Below are 22,352 nucleotides of genomic sequence, written 5' to 3' on the forward strand. Positions count from 1 at the left end.
GCTCCAAAATGCTAGTCAGAGCAGGTGTGACTTTTTTTTTCAAGCAGCTTTCAAGCATCTGGTGTACATAATCCAGCCCCCAAAATTGCTGAGTAGTCTCCTGTGTCACCTGTCCAGCTGTCTGCTCATTCCTCTAATCTCTCCCAGGGGAAGCTGATGATGTCCAACCCCTCTCTGGGTCACTAGGTAGAGGGGAGCTTTGCCCCACTTGTTCCTTTATCATCGTTGTCCCAGGTACTAACTGTTCTTCGGGGCTGTCTTCTTTACTCTTCTGATTATTTCAAATACTCTGCCGTTAGGCACATGCAATGGGGCAACTGGTCTTTCAGGCCATCTCTGCATACCCTAGGAGTCAGCCTGCTGTTAACACTGTTGAGTAAAATCAATTTAACAAGTAAAGAGGTTAATCGTTTTCTCTCTGGTCCTGGTCTTAGTAGTTCTACATATGGTTTTAACAACTATGAAAAATTAAAGTCCCCCCCAACAACTTCAAACAGGTGCCTGGGTTTTTATCTTTATTTTCTAAGTAAGTGGTCTTTTGTTAATCCAAAGAGCACTATGTGTGCAAAGCTGGCTTGGCTGTGCTGTTTGTCCTACCTTTACATTTCCCTCAGCTTGAACAGTCACATTGAACACTCAATTGGTGGTTTTAGATTTATCCATTATACAAAAGTAACAGCTTTGCTTTTAAAGATCTCACTGTGAGTGTCTAATGTGCTTCTTAGGAAGGAACAAAGCCAGAAAGGTACGCTCTCTGTTAGAGGTACCTCTCTGCGTTTGGTGGAGTGAGGACATATGTATAAGCCTGCTTGTTTTTATTTAGCGTTAAATGGCCTCTGAAGAGGTTACAAGGTACTGCAGTGACTACCTAGGGCTGAGTGCCTGGTGGCTTGTGCTGTTCTGTTGGCTGACTGGACTGCTCCTACAGCCCAGTGTTCAAAGGCTGTTAAGGCAACTTTGTGGACAAAGTGGAGATGAATTGCCCCAAAGGTGTTATTTGAGAGCAGTGACCCAAAGAAACAGGGCAACAGTTACTGCCTGTTAAACAACTTTGTTTTCTTAAGCTCTTAGCTAAGTGATTTGATTTTTTTCGTTTAAAATCTTTTGTTCTTCTGGTAGCATTGGAATATTCTGTATGCTTTCGTGGTTTCTCTTAGTTTTTCTAGCACCTTGTAATTTTTTATTTTTTTTTAATGTCTGTCTCAACTGAAGAAGCACCCAGAGATAAAGTCCCGGTGCAGCAGTTTTTTTCCCTTCTAAGTCTAGTAGTTGCAGCCTGAGAATCTGTTTTACTTCATGTTTGTGTTGTGGAGTATGGGGAGACGGATGGGGAGTGCCAGTTGCTGGGTGTTTCAGTGGGTGCTCTCTGTAAGCCAGCTCTTTTGCGGAGTTGCTTCATGAAACCTCTAAAACACACGGGTGAACACAGACCTGCAGAACCTTAAGCGGTTTGGGAGGCAGGTTTTCTCTTATGCACTCTGTACTTCTGATTCTTAAGCTTTGGTTGGATGATGGACTTCTCTTTGCCTGAGCCATCAGCAGATTGCAAAGATACAAATGCTCCTTGACACAAACCAGCATGCCTTTGGTGGGAAGGTTTCTCTAGAAATACCAGTGGGTACTACTGGAAGGGTGTTTCCCTTCTGCCATTAGTCTCCAGTCTGAATGATCTTGCTCTGACAACAGTCTCTCTGTAGCTTCCTTTTAGAATCATAGAATGGTTTAGGTTGGAAGGTACCTTAAAGATCATCTAGTTCCAAAACCCCTGCCCTGGGCAGGGACACCTCCCACTAGACCAGGTTGCTCAAAGTCCCATCTAGCCTGGCCTTGAACACCCCCAGGGATGGGGCAGCCACAGCTTCTCTGGGCAACCTGTTCCAGTGTCTCACCATCCTCACAGTAAAGAATTTCATCCTGATATCTAATCTAAATCTACCCTCTTCCAGTTTGAAGCCATTACCCCTCATCCTATCACTACATGCCCTTGTAAAAAGTCCCTCTCAGCTTTCTTGTAGGCGCCCTTCAGATACTGGAAGGGGCTCTAAGGTCTCCCCGGAGCCTTCTCGTCTCCAGGCTGAACGACCCCAACTCTCTCAGCCTGTCAGCTGATTCCATGAATTCACATAGAAGTTATCCAGTAGAGCCTCTTCCTTTTTTTTTTTTTCTCATATTTTCCCCCTCTGCCTCCAAGCTATACTGATTGGAGGGGGGCAGAAAGAAGCTTCTGAGACAGACGTGGTGAATAAATTCTGATCTCTCCTTTGTAACACCAGCCTCTGCTAAAGTTTTCCTGGAGAGAAAAAATGGAGTCTATTTGTGCACAGTCTTCTTTGAATGTCAGATGGACTTAATCCAACTTATATTTATCATGACTGAGTTTCTTCCTGCTTCCCATGTCCTCCTTATAAATGATAAAGCATTTTATGCAAAGTGAATTGCTGGTTTCTCAACTATAAGTGGTATCTCTGCTAAGAGCCTTAATAGCAGCAGGTGTTGAATGAATCACAGTCCGTAAAGTCTTCTGTTGTCTCTAGGGATGCTTCTTCCAGAGGTGGTAGGAGCAGTAACATGAGGAAAGTTAGTTGTGCAGTAGCCCGTACTGCGGACTGGTTGAATACTCTTCAGAGCCATCGTTCCAGCTCATTTCATGTGCACTTAAACATGTTTCCTGAAGTGGGGTTTAGGTTGCTCATTCTCCTCTCCCCACTTCACACCCACCTTGGTTTCCTGAGCTGCTAATGCACCTCTTCTGTCGTGAAATGACAAACTTAAAAATAGATACAGCTATACAAATCTTGTGGGAAGAGCTGGTTGTCTGTCTCTGATCTGATGATCTATAGCTCCTGTGGGGAACCAAATAAAGGTGACTGAACCAACCATCTCTGATGTCTGAATCATATGTCTGTAATACAGCAGTAAAACAGAAACGTTCGAGGAGGCAGATAGGAAAGAGTAAGAGGAAGAACAAAAGTGTGCACAGTGACAAATCCCAAAGGTTATATCCTTGTCTCCAGGGAGAATTAATCCTTCTTAAAGTTAAGGATGATTCGTCTCTTCAATGGCAGCCGAATAGAAATAGTTAGTTGGCTGGATTTGCTCATGTCTACATGAAGTAATTAAAGAGTCTGGTGTAATTCAGAAGGATGTAGCCTAAAAATGAATTTATTTAGAATGTCTAAATGGTAGATGCTCTCAAAGAAGAGAAGACACTAGATGTTTTCTAACCTGTTATCAGACAGAGCTGTCTCAAGATTACTCTAATGGAAGATTAAATTGATACCTCCATAGGCTTGACTGTCCAAGGTTATGTTTGGCAGCTGCCTTACTCTTTGTGTACCTTCCACAGTGTATGTAGTTTTCATCAAAACCAGTCTGAGGTTGTTGTTTTGAATGGATACACATTCCTAGAAATGCAGTGTGGGGCAGAGTTGTTTCAATCTATGTGGGGAAAAAAAACCCCAACAACAGTATAGTTAACAAATAGAGTGCTTTATCTTCTTTTGCAAAAAGCACCTTTTTAAGACTGAATTTCTTAAAAGTTAATGTGTCTGATCTGCATAGGATACCTCTGTGCTGTTGGATTTCTTGAATGTGACAAGTACAGTGTGTAATGGTAAAAATTCTCTCTTCTACTTTGTAACTCCATTTTCTGGTGAGTACGCAATGAATGGGCTTTGTAAGGAACAGGCAAGGTCTTTGTTACGTTAGTCAGGAATTGGCGTGTGTGTGGAGAAATACTGACATCAAGCCTTCTCGGGTTCTTGATATTTAAGGCCTGCAGCCATACTCTGATTCACTTTTCTTCAGTTTGCAAGAAGGACTTGACAAATTGGAAAAAATAGCAATATTGCACTTGAATGTATCTCCAGTTTAAACCTTAATCTGGGTAAGGGCATTACCAGCACATGGGTGCAGAAGAAGAAGGGAAACCAAGTTTTGGAAACTGCTTTAGCTGGCTTGTATTCCCCTGTGCAGTGGCAAGGAAACATTTCTTGCATGAAATAGTTCTTAAAAGGCCAGCCTAATCTTGTTTCACTTTGTAGACCAGAGAGCTTGGTCTACAAATTCAGTGTTAGCTTGCTTTCTTGGTATACAAAAGGGTCAGCGGCTTTAGTGTGACACAGTTGTGTTTTTGAAAAAGTTCTGAAAAGTCAGACTTATTCCTGCTTTCTGACTTATGCAACTATCTTGGGAGTGAATTAGGCTGTACTGCAGATATGTAAATATTGTGTGAGAAGAGGGAATCTCAACAGAAATCTAAGTGATACAGCCCATATCAATGCCTGCAGCCTCCCACTGAAGTGCTGACTGCCACTGAAGATGGCATTTATTATTTCTTTGCTCCTTTGTGCTGCATGATTTAAACTTGAGATGATGTTTGACCAAGGGCTTTTGTTGATCCCAAAAGCCATCTCAGCTGGGGAAGGTGTATTGTTCTTCATTTCTTCAGTCAACCTGTCCCTCTGTGTATGTGTCATAGGTGCCTTGCCGTTCTCTTTTTTTGTCTGCAGCCCCTCTGTTTCTCAGAGCAGTTGTGTGTTGTGCCAAGAAGGAAGCAATCAGCAATAGAGTTTTTGCTGAACCTAAAAGCCCTTTGAGACAGTTCAGGCTGCAAGGCTTCACCAGTTGGCTTTTTCTTACCTGGGTTTTCCCCTGTATCTTGGAAACCCTACGAACATCTCCCCCACACCGTTATTCTCATCTTAGAAAGACATCATGGTATCTGATAGATTATGATGGAGATGTTGCTCCCTTCTCATAATGAACGAGCATTTGTCCAGCACTGGGTCTCCAACATGCAGCATTCTGGAATACAAACACCGGCTCCAGTTCTTCAAATTTCTTATTGCAGTTACAACATAATCTTTGTAGTATTTTCAAAGTTAACTTTTTGTATCTGTATTGGATAATTCCCCCTTTGTGTAGACTAGTCAAATCTGCTGTAAAATTTTCAGTTATTTGGTTAACTTAATAATGAAGTTACATTTCTGCTGTAAATGTGTTGTTTTTGCAAGTCACTTCATATAGAGTTATTTGTTAATGAAGCAGATAGATTGGTTCAGCAGCACCAGGCCGTCTCTTCAAACGGATCTCAAAGCTACTGATGTGTAATAAAATTAAGGTAGTTGTTCACTGCGCACTGGACTCATTATTGAGAGTGAGTAATGTCACCAGGAATTAGTGACCTCAACTTCAAATGTGGTATCTGCTGAAAAATAGATGCCACTTCTAAAAGCTGGTTAATATGGGAGGTGGAGAATCAAGCGTTGTTTCAACACCCACATTCTTCTGTGTGAATCACAGCCATGGACCCTTACTGCTAAGACAAGATGACATGATGTATTTACGCCACTGTTGACCTGCTAAAGGTGGAATGTCAGCCATGATATTGATTTTTTTTTTTTTAATCATCTTTGACATCAGAAATGTAATTTGCTGTAATGAATGATTGTGTCCTCTAAACACCATCCCCTTTCAGTATGTGCTGCAGAAGTAGCTACGATCGAGCCAGTATGCTCCAAAAAGAAGACTGATGTTTAAATATTTGGTTCTTCTGGGGAAAAACATAATCTGCCTGAAGAACAAAAATGTTTTTCCCCAGTCTGTGAGCATTAAAGCTAAATTTCTGAATCATCTGGGGAGTGGAAAGGGATGAAAATTAATCTATTTGCTGCTGACTTACAGTGCCTGAGTTCTGTTCTGTGACGAGGTGCCACACGTGAATGTGGTGCGCTTTTGCTGGGCTGCTTGATTAACTGGAATCCAAAGTACAGTTCAAGAGCTGCAACCAGTCTTTCCCTTGCCCCTTAATTAAATCAGTAAAAGCAGACCTTGCAGAAGGGTACATGGAAACATCCCACTGCTGCTTGCTCCAGCGTCGTGTTTCGGTGCTCTGCAGCCAGAGCTAAAGCATCTGCTGCCTCTTCGCAGTGACTCCCCGCAGAGAGTCAGTAGTATAGGGAGATTTGTAAGCTGTGCTCTCTGAATGCCTGCCCTAGGTGACACGGCCAGTGCACTTCTCCTTTGCTTTCTCCCTCTTTGTGTGCCAGGGAGGGGTGGGCGCGCTTGAGGGTTGCAACAAATGCTGTAAAGTGAAGGAGGAATTAGTGTTTTTCTCTCTCTGATAAGAACTCCTTTAGATACCAAAGTTTCCCTTTGCTACAAGACATTAGAATTCAACCACCATCTAGTTAGTTCTACTTACAAGTTTGGTTTTTTTTTTGTTATTGCCTCAAGTTCTTTCCTTCTTGCTCATGAAAAAGTGAACAGCATCTTAGAGACGTTACTGTAGTATTTTATTGAAGCTCTTTGCAGACTCCAAAGGTGTCAGAGAGGATGTTTCAGTTTGGGGGGGTGGGGTGGGGTGGTGATCTTCACTGAAATAATGTATTTATTACTTAATTTCCTGAAATATTTCAGATCCAGACTTGAAACTGTTGAGGTGTATGTAAAGCACGCCCTGGCTGGAAGCCCTGCCTGTAGCAGCTCCTGCTGAGGGAGCGAGCTCACCCCTGTTCTCAGGGCAGGCATTTGAGGTATCTCCTTTAGACAAAAAAATAGTGTTTGGGTAGACATCTTCTGCCCTCCCTGTCACCCATCTTGCACTGTCAATCAGATAGATTTGAGAGGAAAGTCAGGAATCACCCAAGGGCTGATGATGTCAACTTGTTTCGTTCTCTTGGGCTGTTGGGTTTGACCTGCCATCACCTCTGCGTAGTCAGCCTTGGACATGATTGTTTGTGGCTGTCGCACTCAGATGAGCACTACTGCATCTGCCTCTGGCTTGTTAAACACTTGGATGCTTTTTGTGGCTCTAGGAGATCCTGAAAAGTGAACATGAAGAGTATATACTTCTGTCTGAAGAAAAAATGTTTGAATAGCAACAGCCCGTATTAGTCTAGATACAACCTTTGAAGTCCTTCTAATACTTACTGACACTTGAAATCTGTCATCCTTTTGTTCGGCTCCACTGAGGTGCACCCATCTGCAATTTTACCTCACCATCCTCTTGTGCAACTGCAATAAGATGAGACCAAACATGTAATTTCTGTGTTTCTGAGAGGACTGTTGCACACCAGTCCATCAGACAGCCGGAGCTCTGCCTCAGACCTGGCTTAAGCATGCTAAGGTTTGTGAATTCTCTGTTTGGACCTATTTAAGAATGAACTTTTTGCTGCCCTTCTTTACAATGCTGTTTTACCAGTTTGTTGACGTCCCCATCAGGGAGGTGAGAAAGTTTTTCGTTATGTCTTTTCAGCATTGGATTGAGAAAAAAGTATTGTAGCATTCCCTCAAGTTAGTTATGAATGTTGGTTCCTGCGAAACTCTGATATTGCCAAACAGCTCTTTTTTATTTCTTTCTTTGCAACCGTGTTCTCCATTGAAAGAAAAGACAATAGATACACTAGATGTGTCAGGAAATTCCTTTGTTATACTGATGACAGCCTAGTTCTATCTTTAGCCTTGTATTCTGGTATTGCAAGGTCCACCCCTCCCTTTATGAGGATACGGATGACCTGGAGAAAGAGCTTTCCTATCAAAAACTTCGTTGTTTCCACTCTGCACCTATGTCAGTTGATTAACTCAAAGATATTACTTCGCCTTACAAGTCTTGCCTTTCTGAGAGAAGGAACAAAGTTGCCAAAAGGTATATATAAATAAGGTGCTGGCTGTCCTGTGGAAACTGTACATGTGCATGCTTTGTAAGCGTAAAGTAATGTATCCCCATGTGAAAGCGGGGTGAACTGCTGCACAGTACTGCAGGTTAAAAGAGTTCACTTAGCAGTGAACATGCTGTAAATCTACACCGTGGTTTCTCATGGTCATTTCGGATATGAGTACAAGGCTATCAAAGTGGATATTCACAGCAAGACACACTGTACTACACTGTGTTATGAGCTGGCTGGTGTAACCTTTCTGAACATCCAGTCTTCCTCCAGCGTTAGTAATATCTTCCGCTGCTTTGAACGTGCCCCTATCAGAAATCTGTAAGGCAGCTTTTGCAATGTATAAAGCACGAGGTTTATCTCTGTTCCCAGGGTACAAATAGTCTTCCAAGTGACCAATGCCTCAGGAACCTGGAGGCTTATTGAAATTTTTACTGGAGGTGCTTGCAGGAACATCTGACCTGAGGGCAAGTAAAACCTGTTCCCATTTACCATGCATACAACTCCATGGCCTCCTCCCTCATACATTACAGATCGGCTGTGGTGTCTAATCCTCATTCTTTTCTCTTCCCAGGACAGTGTAAGTGATCCCATGAAGTTGCTTTGAGCTCTGTGACTAGGCAAGTAGCCGGTGGCAAAAGGAGAGGGGTTTGTCTACTGGAATCTAAAAGTGAATCAGATTTTTAACCCTTAAGTCTGATAGGAACTATGGCTTTCAAAAATCTCTGATTTCTTGGGGCATAGGGTCTCCTGTTACCCTAACTCTTGTCAACTTCACAGAGTTGTTTGAGAAGTTTGCTTGATATACTTATTTATTGAAATTATATGCAATTAATGAGGCCGCCTTTGGGGTTCCGTCCTCTACTTACTGCTGGGATCTCACGTCTCTTGTGTCTCACAAACACACTTTTCAAGCTGTCACTGAATCCTCTACAATTTTTATCTTCTTTTAACTCAGAGTTTAAATCAGAGTTAACAAGATAGCTCTGTTCCCTGGCCATGCCAGCAGATCCATCATTCTCTTCAAAGTTGGATGTCTTGCTGTCCTTTTGGGCTTCCAGCTTGCTTTTCTCTGAATGCGTAAACACAGCTACTGTTTTCACTGTCCTGGATCAGACTAAATAAATTGTACTTCCTCAAGCTGTGGCCAATATCAGGTGCTTTATGGGAAAAATGGGAAAATGCCGGTACCCTGAAGAGTATTTTTCCTTTACCAAAGTATAAACCCTCCTAATCCAGAGCATGTATTTTCCAAGAAGATGAATGTTCTCCCAGGATACACGCACATACCCAGTCCTTTTTTTTTTGTTTGTTTGGTAGTCTCTTGGACTTAACTGGTATCACGTGTCAGTGAGCAAAAGCTAGCCAGCAGTGTTTGTCTCTTATTCCAAACCTGTCTCTTTCCATTCCCTTGTTGTTAATGTTAATTGTTTTGATTGTTTCAGCATCCTTCTGGAAGCTTAAATATACCTCCCCTGCTTGCCTTCCCTTCTGCTGCTTGAGTCAGGTTCTGGATGTGATCCTTCAAGCTTCTGCATTCATCCATAAGATCTAAATTGAGCGTTCCTCCTTCCTCCCTACCATCCCCTCTGCTCTCATTGCCTCTTCTGCATACGTTGTCCACTCTCAATTCAGTGTTATTCCTTAGTGTCTGTCCTTATCTAAAACTGTGTTAATTGTACAGAACAAAGCCATTAAAGCTTTATGCATTCCCCCTGGGTTGTTCTGTACTCTCCTTGTATGTGCCTCTAGACTGTAAGTTCAAGGCTGGGACGCTGTTTGCCTGATCTTCGCCTAGCGAGCTGTGCATGCTCACTGTGCTCATACAGTAAGTGATCCTTAAAGTGCTTTAAGGGCCTCATGTGATAACTGTTGCGAATGTGCTGTACTGGGCTTGCAGGGAGGCTTGAGCCTGTAAGTATAGACCCAAGAGTTCTCAAAACTTCAGGTGAATCAGATCCAGCTTAAAGTCTTTTTTAGCTGTGTGTCGTGGTAGTAGAAGAGAGAGGGAATCTAACATTGCAGTAGAAGAGATGGGAAGCAGAATAGCACAGAGAGGGGGGACTGCCTTTTAAGCACTTAAAGCCAGGTGATAAATGTGACTGGGAGCCGTTGATCTCTTTCTGTAGCGCCTTTGCCTCATCCTAGTTTATTTAACGCCATGTAAAACTTAATTTGTGGGGTTTGGATGTGATTAACATGGCAGTCCGAGAGGATAGAACGCTGCCATGACATCAACTTTCCACTGAGCTGTTTAAAAAGCTACATTTATTTTTTTTAATCCTGTGATGGCTCATCATTTTAAAACTAGTAAATATTTCTCATTGTAAGAACAAACTTCCTTTTATAGTATCCACATGCTGCTGTTTTTATTGAATCCAGTACAGAGCTATTTCCTATTTCTAATTGTTCACTCACACTCTGCAGCTCTTGTGTGTTCGTGCGCGTTCTCTCTCTTTCTTTCTCTCTCAGCTTTTTTAGCCTTGTTGATCTGTTATTGTGACTTTGGTGAGACGACGCCAGCTTTCAGCATTTAATGGGCTGTGAGGAGGAATGATCGGCTACTTCCTCTGCCTGTGAGACCATGATGTCATCAGCTACTCTGGGCTGCTTTACCATCTGCTGCTGCTGTTGCTTTGGTGTGTGTGGAAAGAATGTAAACAGCACTTTCCAGATGTTCTCAGGGCAGCTGGAGAGCCATAAATGGACTGTTTTACTAATCTATTTAGGAGATGGCAGCGAATAAAGTCATAAAAACATACAGCTCCGATGCGTATCAAGGGTATCACAGTGGGTTGTTGGAATGGTTTAGTGATTACATAGCATGTTCAGGACTTGAGCTAGGAAGGTGAACTATCTTTATACCCTCTCTCCTTCCCTCTCTTACCCTTCCTTCAGCTTCAACTCCTGAATGAAACACAGCAACCACGTCCTTCTAATCTCATGCAAGGCAAATGCTGTTTTGTTCACCAAGAGTGCCTCCAAGTTGTAAGTGATCTCAATAGACGAAGAGTGAAGAAAGATGATTTAGTTTTTAAACTCTCAGTATAATATTTGATATAGTAGAAACTACTGAATAAACATGTGGGTGTTTCATCTTGGTGCGGTATAGAATACGAATTTGGAAGCCGATGTCTCTCATGCCTCTGCAGGGCTGGAAAAAGCATCAAATCTCACCCACTTGTGGTATATCCAAAAAAGTCTATTTTGGGGGAGAACCAGTCACTTCCTTCTTTAGGGGGTGTGTGTGTGTTTTTAATGCATTAATTAATTTTTATTGAGTGGTGGAAAAACTGATGTCAGAGCTGCATTGCGGCTGGACGTGCAGGAACACAAGCTTGTAGGAGATAATACAGCTAACAGCATAAGGGCAGTGAAAGTTTAACCATGGAGAGTTTAAAATAGCAAAGCTGAGCCATATGGATATTAAAAGATATGACTGAATCAAAACAACAGTCTAATATTAAACTAGATTTTGCTGGGGGAGTAACAAACTTCTTGGGTTAATTTTTCTTGTGTATCCAGTGTCCAAGGGTAGGTTTCTTGTCTCAACACCTTGATTTCTGACTTTGGTGTTGTCAGTTTCTGGCTATTGCAGGATACAAACTACAAGGGGCAACGTAGGTTGTGTCTCACTGTTTGGTTGTGGGTTTTTTTTTGCCATGCCTCTTTATTCAGGAGTCTGTAGAGTATCCTTTTCCTTTTACGGTGGTCTGTAAACTTGTCCAGCATGACTTCTTCCCTGGCACCTCTCACAGTTCAGATTGCACAGATCCGTGACAGCAAGGCGGAGGGAGGCGGAGAAAAGAGCTTTGGAAATTGGAGCCAAGGAGCACAGTTACATAATTGTACAAAGAAAAAGGATTTTTTTGTTTTTCCTTCTCATATCCTTCTGCGAACTGAAAAAATGTTGGAAAGCTGGATGGAAAAACTTCAGCATCATTCATCCCTGTGGGGACATGAAATGTATTGAAATGTTCCACCTGTTTTATGGCTGTTGCTTTTCCTCTTTCAGGTTTGACATCTACAGGAAGGTGCCAAAAGACCTTACACAGCCAACCTACACAGGGGCCATTAGTAAGTAACACTTCTTTTTGATGTCCTTGCATACCCCTGATCTAAAATTAAAGATCTTTTGGCTTCTCTGTCTCCGGGGGAATTTTTTTAAAGGGATATTAAACACTGGAAAGGGTATCCTTTGTTGCTGAGACAGCTCATTTTGCCCAGTCTGTCACATTATATTAAATGTCAGAGTGGTTTGCATGGATTCAGAATCTCAACAACAAAAAGTAGTAAAGATATATTGTCATGAAAGGGAGCTCCTAAAAGCTAGGACTGAAATACCCTCTCTGCTAGCTTCTGAAGTAGCTAGAGAGCTTTTTGATAGTGTTGTCCCATGAACAGAAGCTGTGAGTCTGTTCCAAACACTGGTGGGGGAGATGACTGCAGATTTTTTTACCTCTCTCTGATGGACATCCCCTCCGTTGGTGTGAAAGACACCTGGTCACAGTTGCATTCACTGTTAGTGTACCCAGGCGTGCGTTTGTTGAAGAGACTTGAGGAACCAAACTACTGCAAACAGAGAATCTGGATCAGTAAGGAGCAGTGTGGGTGGCAATATGCGGTGGCCAGCCGTGAAGATGATTTGGGAAGCACATATTTCTCTCACAACGTACTCAGGGGATTCATCTGATGTTGTAGGTGGGAATAATGAGCAGAGATCTTATTTTGTTGTTATATGTCACACTTTTAAAGAAGAAAAATTGCTCGGTCAGAAACCACCGACAGCCATCCACTCTCACTCCTGTGTATCAATACATAGACTTCAGCTGATATAAATCTCTTGCCTTGGGCCCCTTTTCCTTCCTTCCTCCTCCTGAGGGAGGCTGTAGGCTGAGTAATGCAATTTCACACAATTATGTGCAGTGAGCGCACTGTGCAGAGTCGTAAACATTGATCAGGTTGATCCTGCCAGGCCTGTAATTAGACGCCTAATGCAGCTTTCCTGTTCCATTGAACAGTGACTTCCTTTGATCATGTAGCTGTGCTCCATTCATCCATTCTTGTAGATGGGTCAGTAGCCTTGTATGTCATTGCTGACGTGAGTGATGTCACATCCCTTGCTGACAGCAGGCATCAAATAGAACTGAGTCAGTACCACTGAATCAAGGGACACAAAGGAAAGCCCTTTGTGAGCTGAAGAAACCCTTCACTCCTTACTGTGAGGAAGGTCGAAGAGTGGAACAGGTTGCCCAGGGTGGTGTGGAGTCTCCATCCTTGGAGATACTCAAAACAACTAGACCTGGCCCTGAGCAATCTGCTTTAGCTGACCCTGCTTTAAGCAGATGAGTTGGACGGGATGATCTCCAGAGGTCCCTGCCAGCCTCAACTATTCTGTGCTTCTGTGAAGATAGCATGTTACTCTAAATATTTATTTTCAGAGAGTCCTTGTCCTCCGTATTCTCCTGACCGCTGAATTATTTGTATTTTGACTCCCTTTTAGGTTTGATGAAGCTGTGAACAAAGGGCTTGAATAAAACTGTTTGCTAATTTAGAGGAGTATGAGATTTAGTGTTTTGAAAGAACACTTTGAACTTGTTACTGATCCTGCCTTCTCTTCTGTTTTGGAAACTAAGAGTTCCCACACTGTAACTGGGCTCCCTTTGAGAATTTGTTTTGTTATGAATCACCTGCAAAAGAGTATGTTTTAGAAACAAAAAAACCATCAAAGGCCATCCAGTGTTAGGCTTTCTGATCTGCAGTAAACAGCTCAAGTGATAAGTCTGTTGTGGGAAGGCTTGAAGGCTGTGACTCTTACTTAAAATTATTAGCTGACTTATTTCTCTCTATTGTTATTTGCAGCTTCTCAGGCTTTGAGTTTCTTCTCTAACTGGTTCTCCTTCTTTTTGTCAGAGTGTTTTTAAACAGGCTGATAGAAGCTTTTGAACCACACAGGCAGCCAACAAACTGCGTTGGCTTTGCATGTGAGGATCTTGTGCGCAGCTTTCCTAATGGGCTTTCTGTCTGACCGAGCTTGGGACTTGTAATTTGAAAGCCGGTAATCTTACATGTTGTAGGAGGCCATGAATGAGACCAGCCCATTGCCACACCAGTTTGAAGCCTGGGAAGGTTGCATGATTTTGTGATAAATGCTTTAGGGAAGTCAGCTTGTAATAACATCGGGGGCTTGAGGGTAGGGGAAGTTTCTGCCTCTCAAAAAAATCTTTTACGGTCTAGTAAATGTGTGAAACGACTGTGGCTGCAAATGTATTCTGGCTTTCTTTAGGTCCTTCAAGTTTTACACAGCAGATATAAAATAGCCTGTAGTAGCCAACTATTAATTTGGGGCCCTTCCCACATGATTCCTGCTGAAACTTTAGTTCAGTATCACTTCTGTTGTTGAGGGCTTTCTGGAATAGGAATGGGTTTACTGCAGAATTCCTACAGTTGTTTTTGGATTGTAAAAAGGACTTTTTTTTTTTTTTTTAAAGTTTGAGATTTATTAGGGAAGAAGGCATAGATCCGATTACAGAAGAAAAGAGGTGGAAAGTACTAGCTCTGCTTCTGACCACCAGGGCTAAAGTGGCCAACTCCTCTAGGAAAGAATCAGCTCAAGGAGAGAGAGTGTGAAGGTATTTTGGTGGAGAATAGTAGGCGATCTTGAACGCAAGCAAGTTTAGAAACCAAATGGACTGTTACTGAGGCTTTTTATTATGTGTGGGTTTGTAATTTCAAAAGTTGCAGTGAACGTGGCATACGAGATATTTCAGATCTGTGTAGCAAGCCTTCCTGCTATTAAAAAGTAGTAGGGATGAAGGAACCAAGAATAGTCCACTGCATTTTACTGGAGTGAGGTTTGTATAGAACAACATGCCCACTGCTGTGGACTTCTCTGAAAAGTGTGCAGAAGTTACTCGTTCCTTTTTCTCAATAGAAATCTCTTCTTTCAGGCAACATTGCAATCCCTGTGCCACTCAGCCAGTGGTGCCATTGCTGTCCCTCTTCCACCAGATGCTTGTGCCAGTCTTTCCAGGCCTTCCCACCCCTGTGTAGTGTGTGTGTGATGCCAGCACACGGCCGTTCTAACAGACCTGAGTAACGTGGTGACAACTTGGCCATGTTTGGCTATGTAGGCAGCAGCAGCACATGCCCTGGCTGGCTGACAGTTGGCATCTGGCTGGACAGGAGCAGTCTGACTTCGTCAGAGAGGGGCCTGCAACTCAGACAGCTGCTGTAGCAATCCTGCTATTTAACAGTCAGTGTGGATGCATAGTTTGCATGCACATGTTGTATGCACACATGGTAATCTTATCCAGAAATACTCTATGCTGTTTGGAGGCTGAAGTTTTAAATACACATCAGGAAATATCAAAGTTATGATTCACATGGCATCTGTAACAAGACCCGTTCCTTGCACTTCATAGCAGTTTGCTCTATTGAACAATAAATTCTATTAATTTTATGCCTTAATATAGACATGGATCCACGTTCTGAGTCTGTATGATGTGTTAAACACTTTGCGTTTCTTTCATTTCTTGTGGGGTGGGGAGGAGAAGTCAGGAATGTACATAGATGGGGTACGTATCAGAAGGGATATGTACAAAAAGGTTTGGTTGTCCAGGAGGAGGAAAAAAAAAAGCTTGCGAGAATTTCTCATCCTTTTGGAAGTACTGATTAGCCAATAGCAGTGTGTTCCAGTGTGTCTAACACCAACAACCTTTGATATATTGATTGTGTTATCATATTAGAGTTTTAAGAAATCTGTCTTAGACGGTCCTTCGAGCTCTGTGGGAACATTGCAGTGCTCTTGTAGTTAAACTAAGCTTTATGCATTAATTGTTTTATTCTGTCTGATCCTAGCCTTTAATCTACTTTTCCAAATATAATACAGTTGTCAAATGTGGGTGGCAGGAACTGCACATTTGCATGGAAGCAAGTAAAGGCCGTCACTATGAAATAAGTAGCTGAACCACTATGTGCGTAAATTCTTATGCTGGGAATATCGTATATGCCTGCAGCTCCATGCTAAGGAGAGGAGCTCACGTTCTGTGTCTGAAAAAACATTGGCTCGAGAGACAGTTTAACGCATAAGACTTTCACATGTCTCATGCCAAAGACTGGCATGAGACCCCCCTGCCCTGAAAATGTGTGTGTACAAGAAGAGTTTAACACAGGAGCGGCCATGCGAGCTAGGTCAGTGCAAATGTCCACGTAGTCTGGTATCCTCTTGCCAGGAGTGGTCAGCAGCACATGCCTGAGAAAGAGCATGAGGACAGGTTAAACACATCGCCAGGCTTTGGTCAGTTGGCACTTCTGAACTTCTTGAGCTAGAGGTGGGTCCTTTGTGTTTAGTAGCCCTCATTGGATTTCTTCTTTGGGGCATATCTGATTCACATAATCGCAGAATGGTAGGGTTGGAAGGGACCTCTGGAGATCATCTAGTCCAGGCCCCCTGCCAGAGCAGGGTCACCCAGAGCAGGTTGCACAGGAACGCGTCCAGGCGGGTTTGGAATGTCTCCAGAGACGGAGACTCCACCACCTCTCTGGGCAGCCTGTGCCAGGGCTCTGCCACCCTCAAAGGAAAGAAGTTTTTCCTCATGTTCAGATGGAATTTCCTGTGTTCCAATTTGTACCCATTGCCTCTTGTCCTGTCGCTGAGCACCACTGAGAAGAGTGATTCCTTTTTGAAATCTAATAGGCTTTTTTTTTTTTAAGCATCCCCAACATCCATAGTCAATAATTTTCAGAATTTAGTTAGGTGTTGTATAAAGGAAAACATCCTCTTGTTTTTAACCTCCCTCTTCCCTCCTATTCCCATACTGGAAGAGACAGTGAGTGATTGTTCCCCACTCATCTCCTTCAGGCTGTTCATGATTTTATATACCCCTCTCATGTCCACCCTCAGTAATCTCTTTTAGAGGTTGAAAACTGACTCTGTAGTTTGAAGACTGGCAAAAGCATTGAGGAGCTTTGAAAGTCAGTCCCTGCCAGGTGTTTCAGGGCATTCTTACAGGATTTTTTAGATATAGGTTAGTGTAATTTTACTGTACTGTATTTGGTAAGTATTGTCAAAAGCCTTCACTGCAAGAGCTGGATTGGAAGATGGGCTTGAGGGAGCAAATACTTTGTGTGCTGGAAAGGGAGAAGATAATTTGATGATGGAGATGGCAGTGAAGAAAGTTAAAAAAATGAAAGAGAGAAAGCTCTGGGAGAGAATTTAGATTTAGTAGTACCAGGCTTCCATAGAGGTTCTGGAGAGCAGAGAGGTCTAGCTGATGCTGTGGAAAGCAGCCTTTACAGGATGATAACAAGCAGAGCGCAATATGGGAAGCAATTAAAGAAGAAAGGGTTGTCTCTATGTCAAATGCTCTCCCCTGCATACTGCCAAAGATCAGAGATCCTGTGTGTCTGCTGTTCAGTGATTAACAGTAAGAAACATTGGATCAACTAGTCTTATGCCTAGGTTGCCTTTTTTGTGCTCGTACGTAGGTGTATATGTTCTGATAAGAATTTGCTGCTGTGCTTTAAGTAGATCTTTCTCCTCCCCCACGCTGCATGGTGCACCGTGCCAGTGGCTTAGCTGGGTTACAGCAGAGGTGGTGTTCTGTGTCTTGACAGCCACGACTTGGAAGCAGCTCTGTGGCCGTGTGAAGTTTCCCTTTAGAAATGAGTATCCCCTCTTGCTTCCCATTTTGCTACTGGTCTTTGACTTTGTTTTCCCCTTTTCTCTCTTTCTTCATCCTAGCTAATGGTGAGGGGGTTTTGGCATCTTTTATAATCCCTTGCACTTTTCAGAGGGTCAGTAAATTAATCCACCCTTGAAATGACTCTGATGAGGAAGGGGAAGCAACGCATTTCTCTTTCCTCAGAACTATAAACTGACTAATCTGAAGAATGAAGCACAAGGCTTTAGGTCACTCAAGGGTCTGTCTCGGTATTTGCCTTATGTACCTCCTCTTTCCTTCCCTTGCCTCTCACATTCTCTACCAAGGGAGTTTGGACAGGCGCAATTGTATGATAAAATTGCTCCCCAGCCAGTTGTTGCTTGAGCTTCCTGAAAGAATGAGTATTCAGGCTCTATAGGTCATGTGGAATAAAGTTGAGGAACAGGGTTTTTCTTATTTATTTCTCAATCCTAATTAGTGGCTCTGGTAAAGCGGTCATTTCCAAAGAGCAAGTGGTCATTGTAACTTGGCTGGGATTGAGGGGTGAGCCAGATTGTGCTCCTGTTGTCAGAGCCCTGGAATAGCGTGCCATTTCCTGGTTTACTCTTTCATATAGTGATTCATGGTGAACTTGGGTATTTTATTTAATACAAATGCACATTGCAGCCCTGTCTCCTTAAGTTGGCACATCCTTGTCTACTCCAATCATCCCTGCTCAATAGGATTTACAGCTGTCCTTCCTTCCTCCCAGCCCCTCCTGTGTGGGTCAGTGACTCTTGTCAGTGCTGCGTGAACGTCACCGTACCATGTTTTGAATAGTTTCCTGATGAAGAGTCACCAGTAGTACGCCAGTTACTTTGGGTTCCCTCCTTTTAACTCTAGGTTGGCATTCTTAGAAAAGACATGGGACTTCTTGTCCAGGTACTTTGCATTTCCTTCACTAGGAATTTTCCCTCTCTGAAGAGTCAATATATTGGCAAATGGAGAAATCGGAGAAGTATCAGGCGTTGGCTAGGTGTTACCCGTTATCGCCATGGCTCTGCTGTATCAGCTCTATCTAGTGGGTAGTGAAGGCTGTGAGATGGCTTACACTTAAAACTTGACAAAGAACCAAAGAAATGTCTCCTAATCCACAAAAATCTGCATAGCTGACTGTATGCTTTTAAAGCAAGGAGGTGTTGATTCTTTTTCCTTTCCAGAGGTTTTAGTAGTAATAAAATTTCATTTGGAGCAAGGGCTCCAAAGAAATCATATTGTCAAGCAGCTTTGTCAGGAAGGAGGGAGAGCTGGCAGACCAACATTGTGTGCTAGAGTTGGAGAATGCAGGAAGCATGGGAAGATGGAAATCATGATGGAAAAGGTGGCCCAAGAATTAAGATACTCAGCAGGATGTTGGGTATTGTCATGCCATTGAAGTCACTGCTCTGATGGCCTTGTCTGGATCATTGTCTCTAAACAGTGTTAGAGTTCTCAAGTGTGTCTGGGTGGCATATCCATGGGGGGAACAATATCCCTGTGTGAAAAGACTTTATGTCTTTGTTAGAAATATGAAACTAACCTTCTCCTCTCTTTGCCTCTTTTCCAGTCTCTGTCTGCTGCTGTCTCTTCATACTGTTTCTCTTCCTGTCTGAGCTCACCGGATTCATAGCCACTGAAATGTAAGTAAAAATCATGTTTTCCTTTGTTTGAATGTATGTGCATATATGATTCTTTACAGCATTATTCTGTTATCTTGGAAAAATGGGCCTGCAATTTACTAGGTCAGTTAGCTGTCTAATGTTTTTTCGATTCCTTTTGGTTGAGTCCGAATTCTCTGTCAGTCCTTCAGCTTTGTAATTTACTGAAGTATGCTAGGCAAACTCGGTTCTAAAATCCTTTTGTTAGAGAAAACTGTTCCAGACCTGCTTGATCCTTTATTAGCTGCATACTGGATTTCTCTGTTGAGCACAGTGGATATTTTTCATGTCACCACAGATCACATCAAAAGCTTCTGACCCTTTTCAGTTCTCTGGTGATCAGGTGTAAGGTAGCGTGAATGCTAAGAAGATCAATGCCACTCAGTTGCAGTTTCCTTCTTGCTCCTTAAGCTGTTGATTTCTTGTCTTCATCTGAGATTTATTTCCCCTCTCTTCCTGAATAGGCACTTTCCTCTGTACTCGTTTGATTCCAAGCGATTCTCAAAAACTAGTGTATTTTTCATTGGTGATACTGTATGTTAAAATGTGTGGTGCCAACTGCTTGAATCCACGTGGTCTGTGCTCTGAGACTGGGGTCCCATTGCAGATACGGTGGGATCTCTGGCAAGATGTTTTCTTTTCCCCTCACTTCCATGTGGATAAAATGGGTATCACATTCTGCCAGTCTTCACTGGATGTTTTTGGAGATGCTTTTTGGAACTATGAATTGCATAAAGTACAAATGATACGAGTTTAATGTTAGTAATACCTTTTTTTTTTTTTTTTTTTAATGTCAGAGGTGAATTTCTGATACATGCAGATAGCTTTACTCATGCGTGAATTTTATCTTCTTTTCATGTGGTGAGCCTTACTTGGGAACTTGGTTGACAGGTTTTGTGCCTGAAGACAAGTTGACCCAGGTAGCCTCTTTGGGACCTTGCTTTGAGCAAAATGGAAATAATTTCCACTTTAAAAAATTGCTCATAGAACAAGTATTTTAGTTAATCAGGGTTTTATTTTTTTTCCCCCTGTTCTCATGCTCCTTCTGCCTTGAAGTAAACTTTTCTTGGTAACTGTTAACACAGGTACCTTTGTTTTGGGTTCTAGGAAAGATTCTCCGTCATACTGCTGATGTGGCAGTGAGCTCACTAGACTGTGATGCACAGTTCCTGGATAGTTAGGAAGGGTGGAACTTCTGTCAGACTTAGGTGATGGTCCAGATAGCAACAGATGTCACTGCTGAGCAAAAATGGTCTGAAACGCATTGGGCTCACGTGGTATCAGATGGCTTCTGATAACCGTGTGGGTTTTTCATTGTTTTTGTGCAGCTCTGACTTGGGTCAAGAGTATAATTTCAGGAATAATTTTAACTTGAGTAATGTTTAACCTTAAGATGGTAGTGTAATCTAGCTGTAGCTAATTTTTTATGCCCATTGAACGTTTACTTCAGAGATGATATCTTAGGTTTCTTACTCGCTGTTTCTTTGAATTCAGTTCCATAAATTTGCTTGTAAAATACTAGGGTCACCTTATCAACCCACTTCTCTCAGGAGCTGAGTTTTCTTGGTTTTCTTGTTTAAAAAAAATAGATAAAAGCTAGGTAAATGGCTTCAAGTAAAATAGTACTTTTTCTTGCTGTCCTCTTAGATCTCATTCTCTCATCTGGTTTTCTTTTTTCTTTTAGTTAAGCATTACCAGAGGAATTAATAATATTTACCTAATTTTGATCTGATTATTTGAGTGCACACGCCTTTTTGTAGTGGTAGTTTCCTGACTAGAGATTTCTTTTTGAACAGAAAAATTGCATGATTGTCTGAGGCTTCTTCATGCTTTTTTCTTAACAAGATGATGCATTTTCCGCCAAGATATTAGAGGTGCTGTAAGTTCCTGCATGTTCTGCTGGCAACTTTCTCATTAAAACCTTAGAGAGATGGTAAACTGCTTTTCCCAGCAGGAACTGCGTGGGGAGGAGGTGTTTGTAAGCAATAAAGCAGTAAAATTTTAGAGAGGATGTCATGGAAGAGACTGAGACAAATGAATGCAGGAAACTGATTCGTCATGGACCATCCAACACAATACCTCGCAGAATATGAAAACCTCCTTCTGATGAGTTATAAGTCATCAAAATCTCTCTTGCTGGGAACAGATCACCCACAGCATTTGTGAATAGGCTCTCCCTGTAACAGCGGAAATACTTCAGAAAGTCACATAACAAAGTGCTTCCCAGTTTAGCAACTTCTAAAGTAGAAGTAAACTTTTCTTTTTCCATTTCTTAGTCATTGCTTTCTCTTCTGGGAAACCCAGTACCTTAAAGGTGTTCAAAGATGTTGCTTCCCTTTCAAGTGTATATTACTGGCAGTGCATTGCGGGGCAGTATAGTCTCATCATTTGGAACAAGGGTGTAGAAGTGTGGAGCTCTACATGGTCTGGAACAAACAGTGTGAGAACTCTGTGCCACCATTTAAACTGGGTGGTAGCAAATAACAGGGGAGATATTATCTCACACAGATATTTTGAACCTTGTTTGCCCATGAATCAAATATTTTGATGGTATGGAAGATGCCTTATGTGCAAACTGTTCGATTCCCATCAGCTTTTACTGCAAGCTGTATTAATATTCTCCTACAACAGATATTTCTACCAGATTGAAGTTTCCTGGTGTCAGCCAGGATCTGAATGATTAACTAGAGTGCGCACTTACATGGGGTGAGCTTTCCTGCTTTGCCAGTGCCAGCTGTACTATGAGACTGCATCAGTCTTTCTCCTCTTGTGTAATATTTCCCTTAAAGTAGTCATGCACTTGACAAAAGCTGGATTGCATGGGGATAGCTGCACATTTTTGATGGCAAGGTGAAATCGAGAGCACTTGGCCTGGCACCTTACATCAGAGACGTACCAGGTTCGCTGGTGTGGACTCATGCTTACCTCATAGCCCTATTATGCCGAGTAATTGTGCATGGCGTGTGTGCATCGACAGCTTGCTTCAGGGCAAGTCAGCAGCAACCTCAACAGCAGTGGTACCCACAGGATTAACTAATGCTCACCAACAGGAGGTTTCTTTGGTATCTGCATCTAAAGTGACAGGTTGGTGTGGTTTGTTGAACTCATGCTGCAACATGAGAAAATAAGGTCTGCTCCGCACCACGCTAACCCCTAATGCTTGTTAGCTTCTGCCCACTGTTGGACTTTCTTCTGCATTCACATGACTGTAGCAACTTAAATTCCTGGTATTACTAGAAATCTCAGTTTGGTCACTCTTGCCCAACTTCAAAGCTGTTTTTTCTTGACCAGCCCATTGTCTTAGCGCTTATAGTCTCAGCTGCTTAAGACTTGTCTGGGTGGCA

General features: G+C 42.4%; 1 protein-coding gene across 1 annotated transcript in view; it reads left to right on the forward strand.

The window, feature by feature from the left end:
- The window catches only part of ERGIC1 (endoplasmic reticulum-golgi intermediate compartment 1), a 59,719-nt gene that overhangs the window by 11,683 nt on the left and 25,684 nt on the right, over positions 1–22,352 (forward strand). Inside the window, exons 2-3 of the mRNA XM_063348832.1 lie at positions 11,683–11,744; positions 18,918–18,990. Of these exons, the coding sequence (XP_063204902.1) occupies positions 11,683–11,744; positions 18,918–18,990 (135 nt within the window). The remainder of the gene's footprint in view (positions 1–11,682; positions 11,745–18,917; positions 18,991–22,352) is intronic.

Source organism: Chroicocephalus ridibundus, chromosome 11 (assembly GCF_963924245.1).
Source record: "Chroicocephalus ridibundus chromosome 11, bChrRid1.1, whole genome shotgun sequence".
NCBI classification, from domain to species: Eukaryota; Metazoa; Chordata; class Aves; order Charadriiformes; family Laridae; genus Chroicocephalus; species Chroicocephalus ridibundus.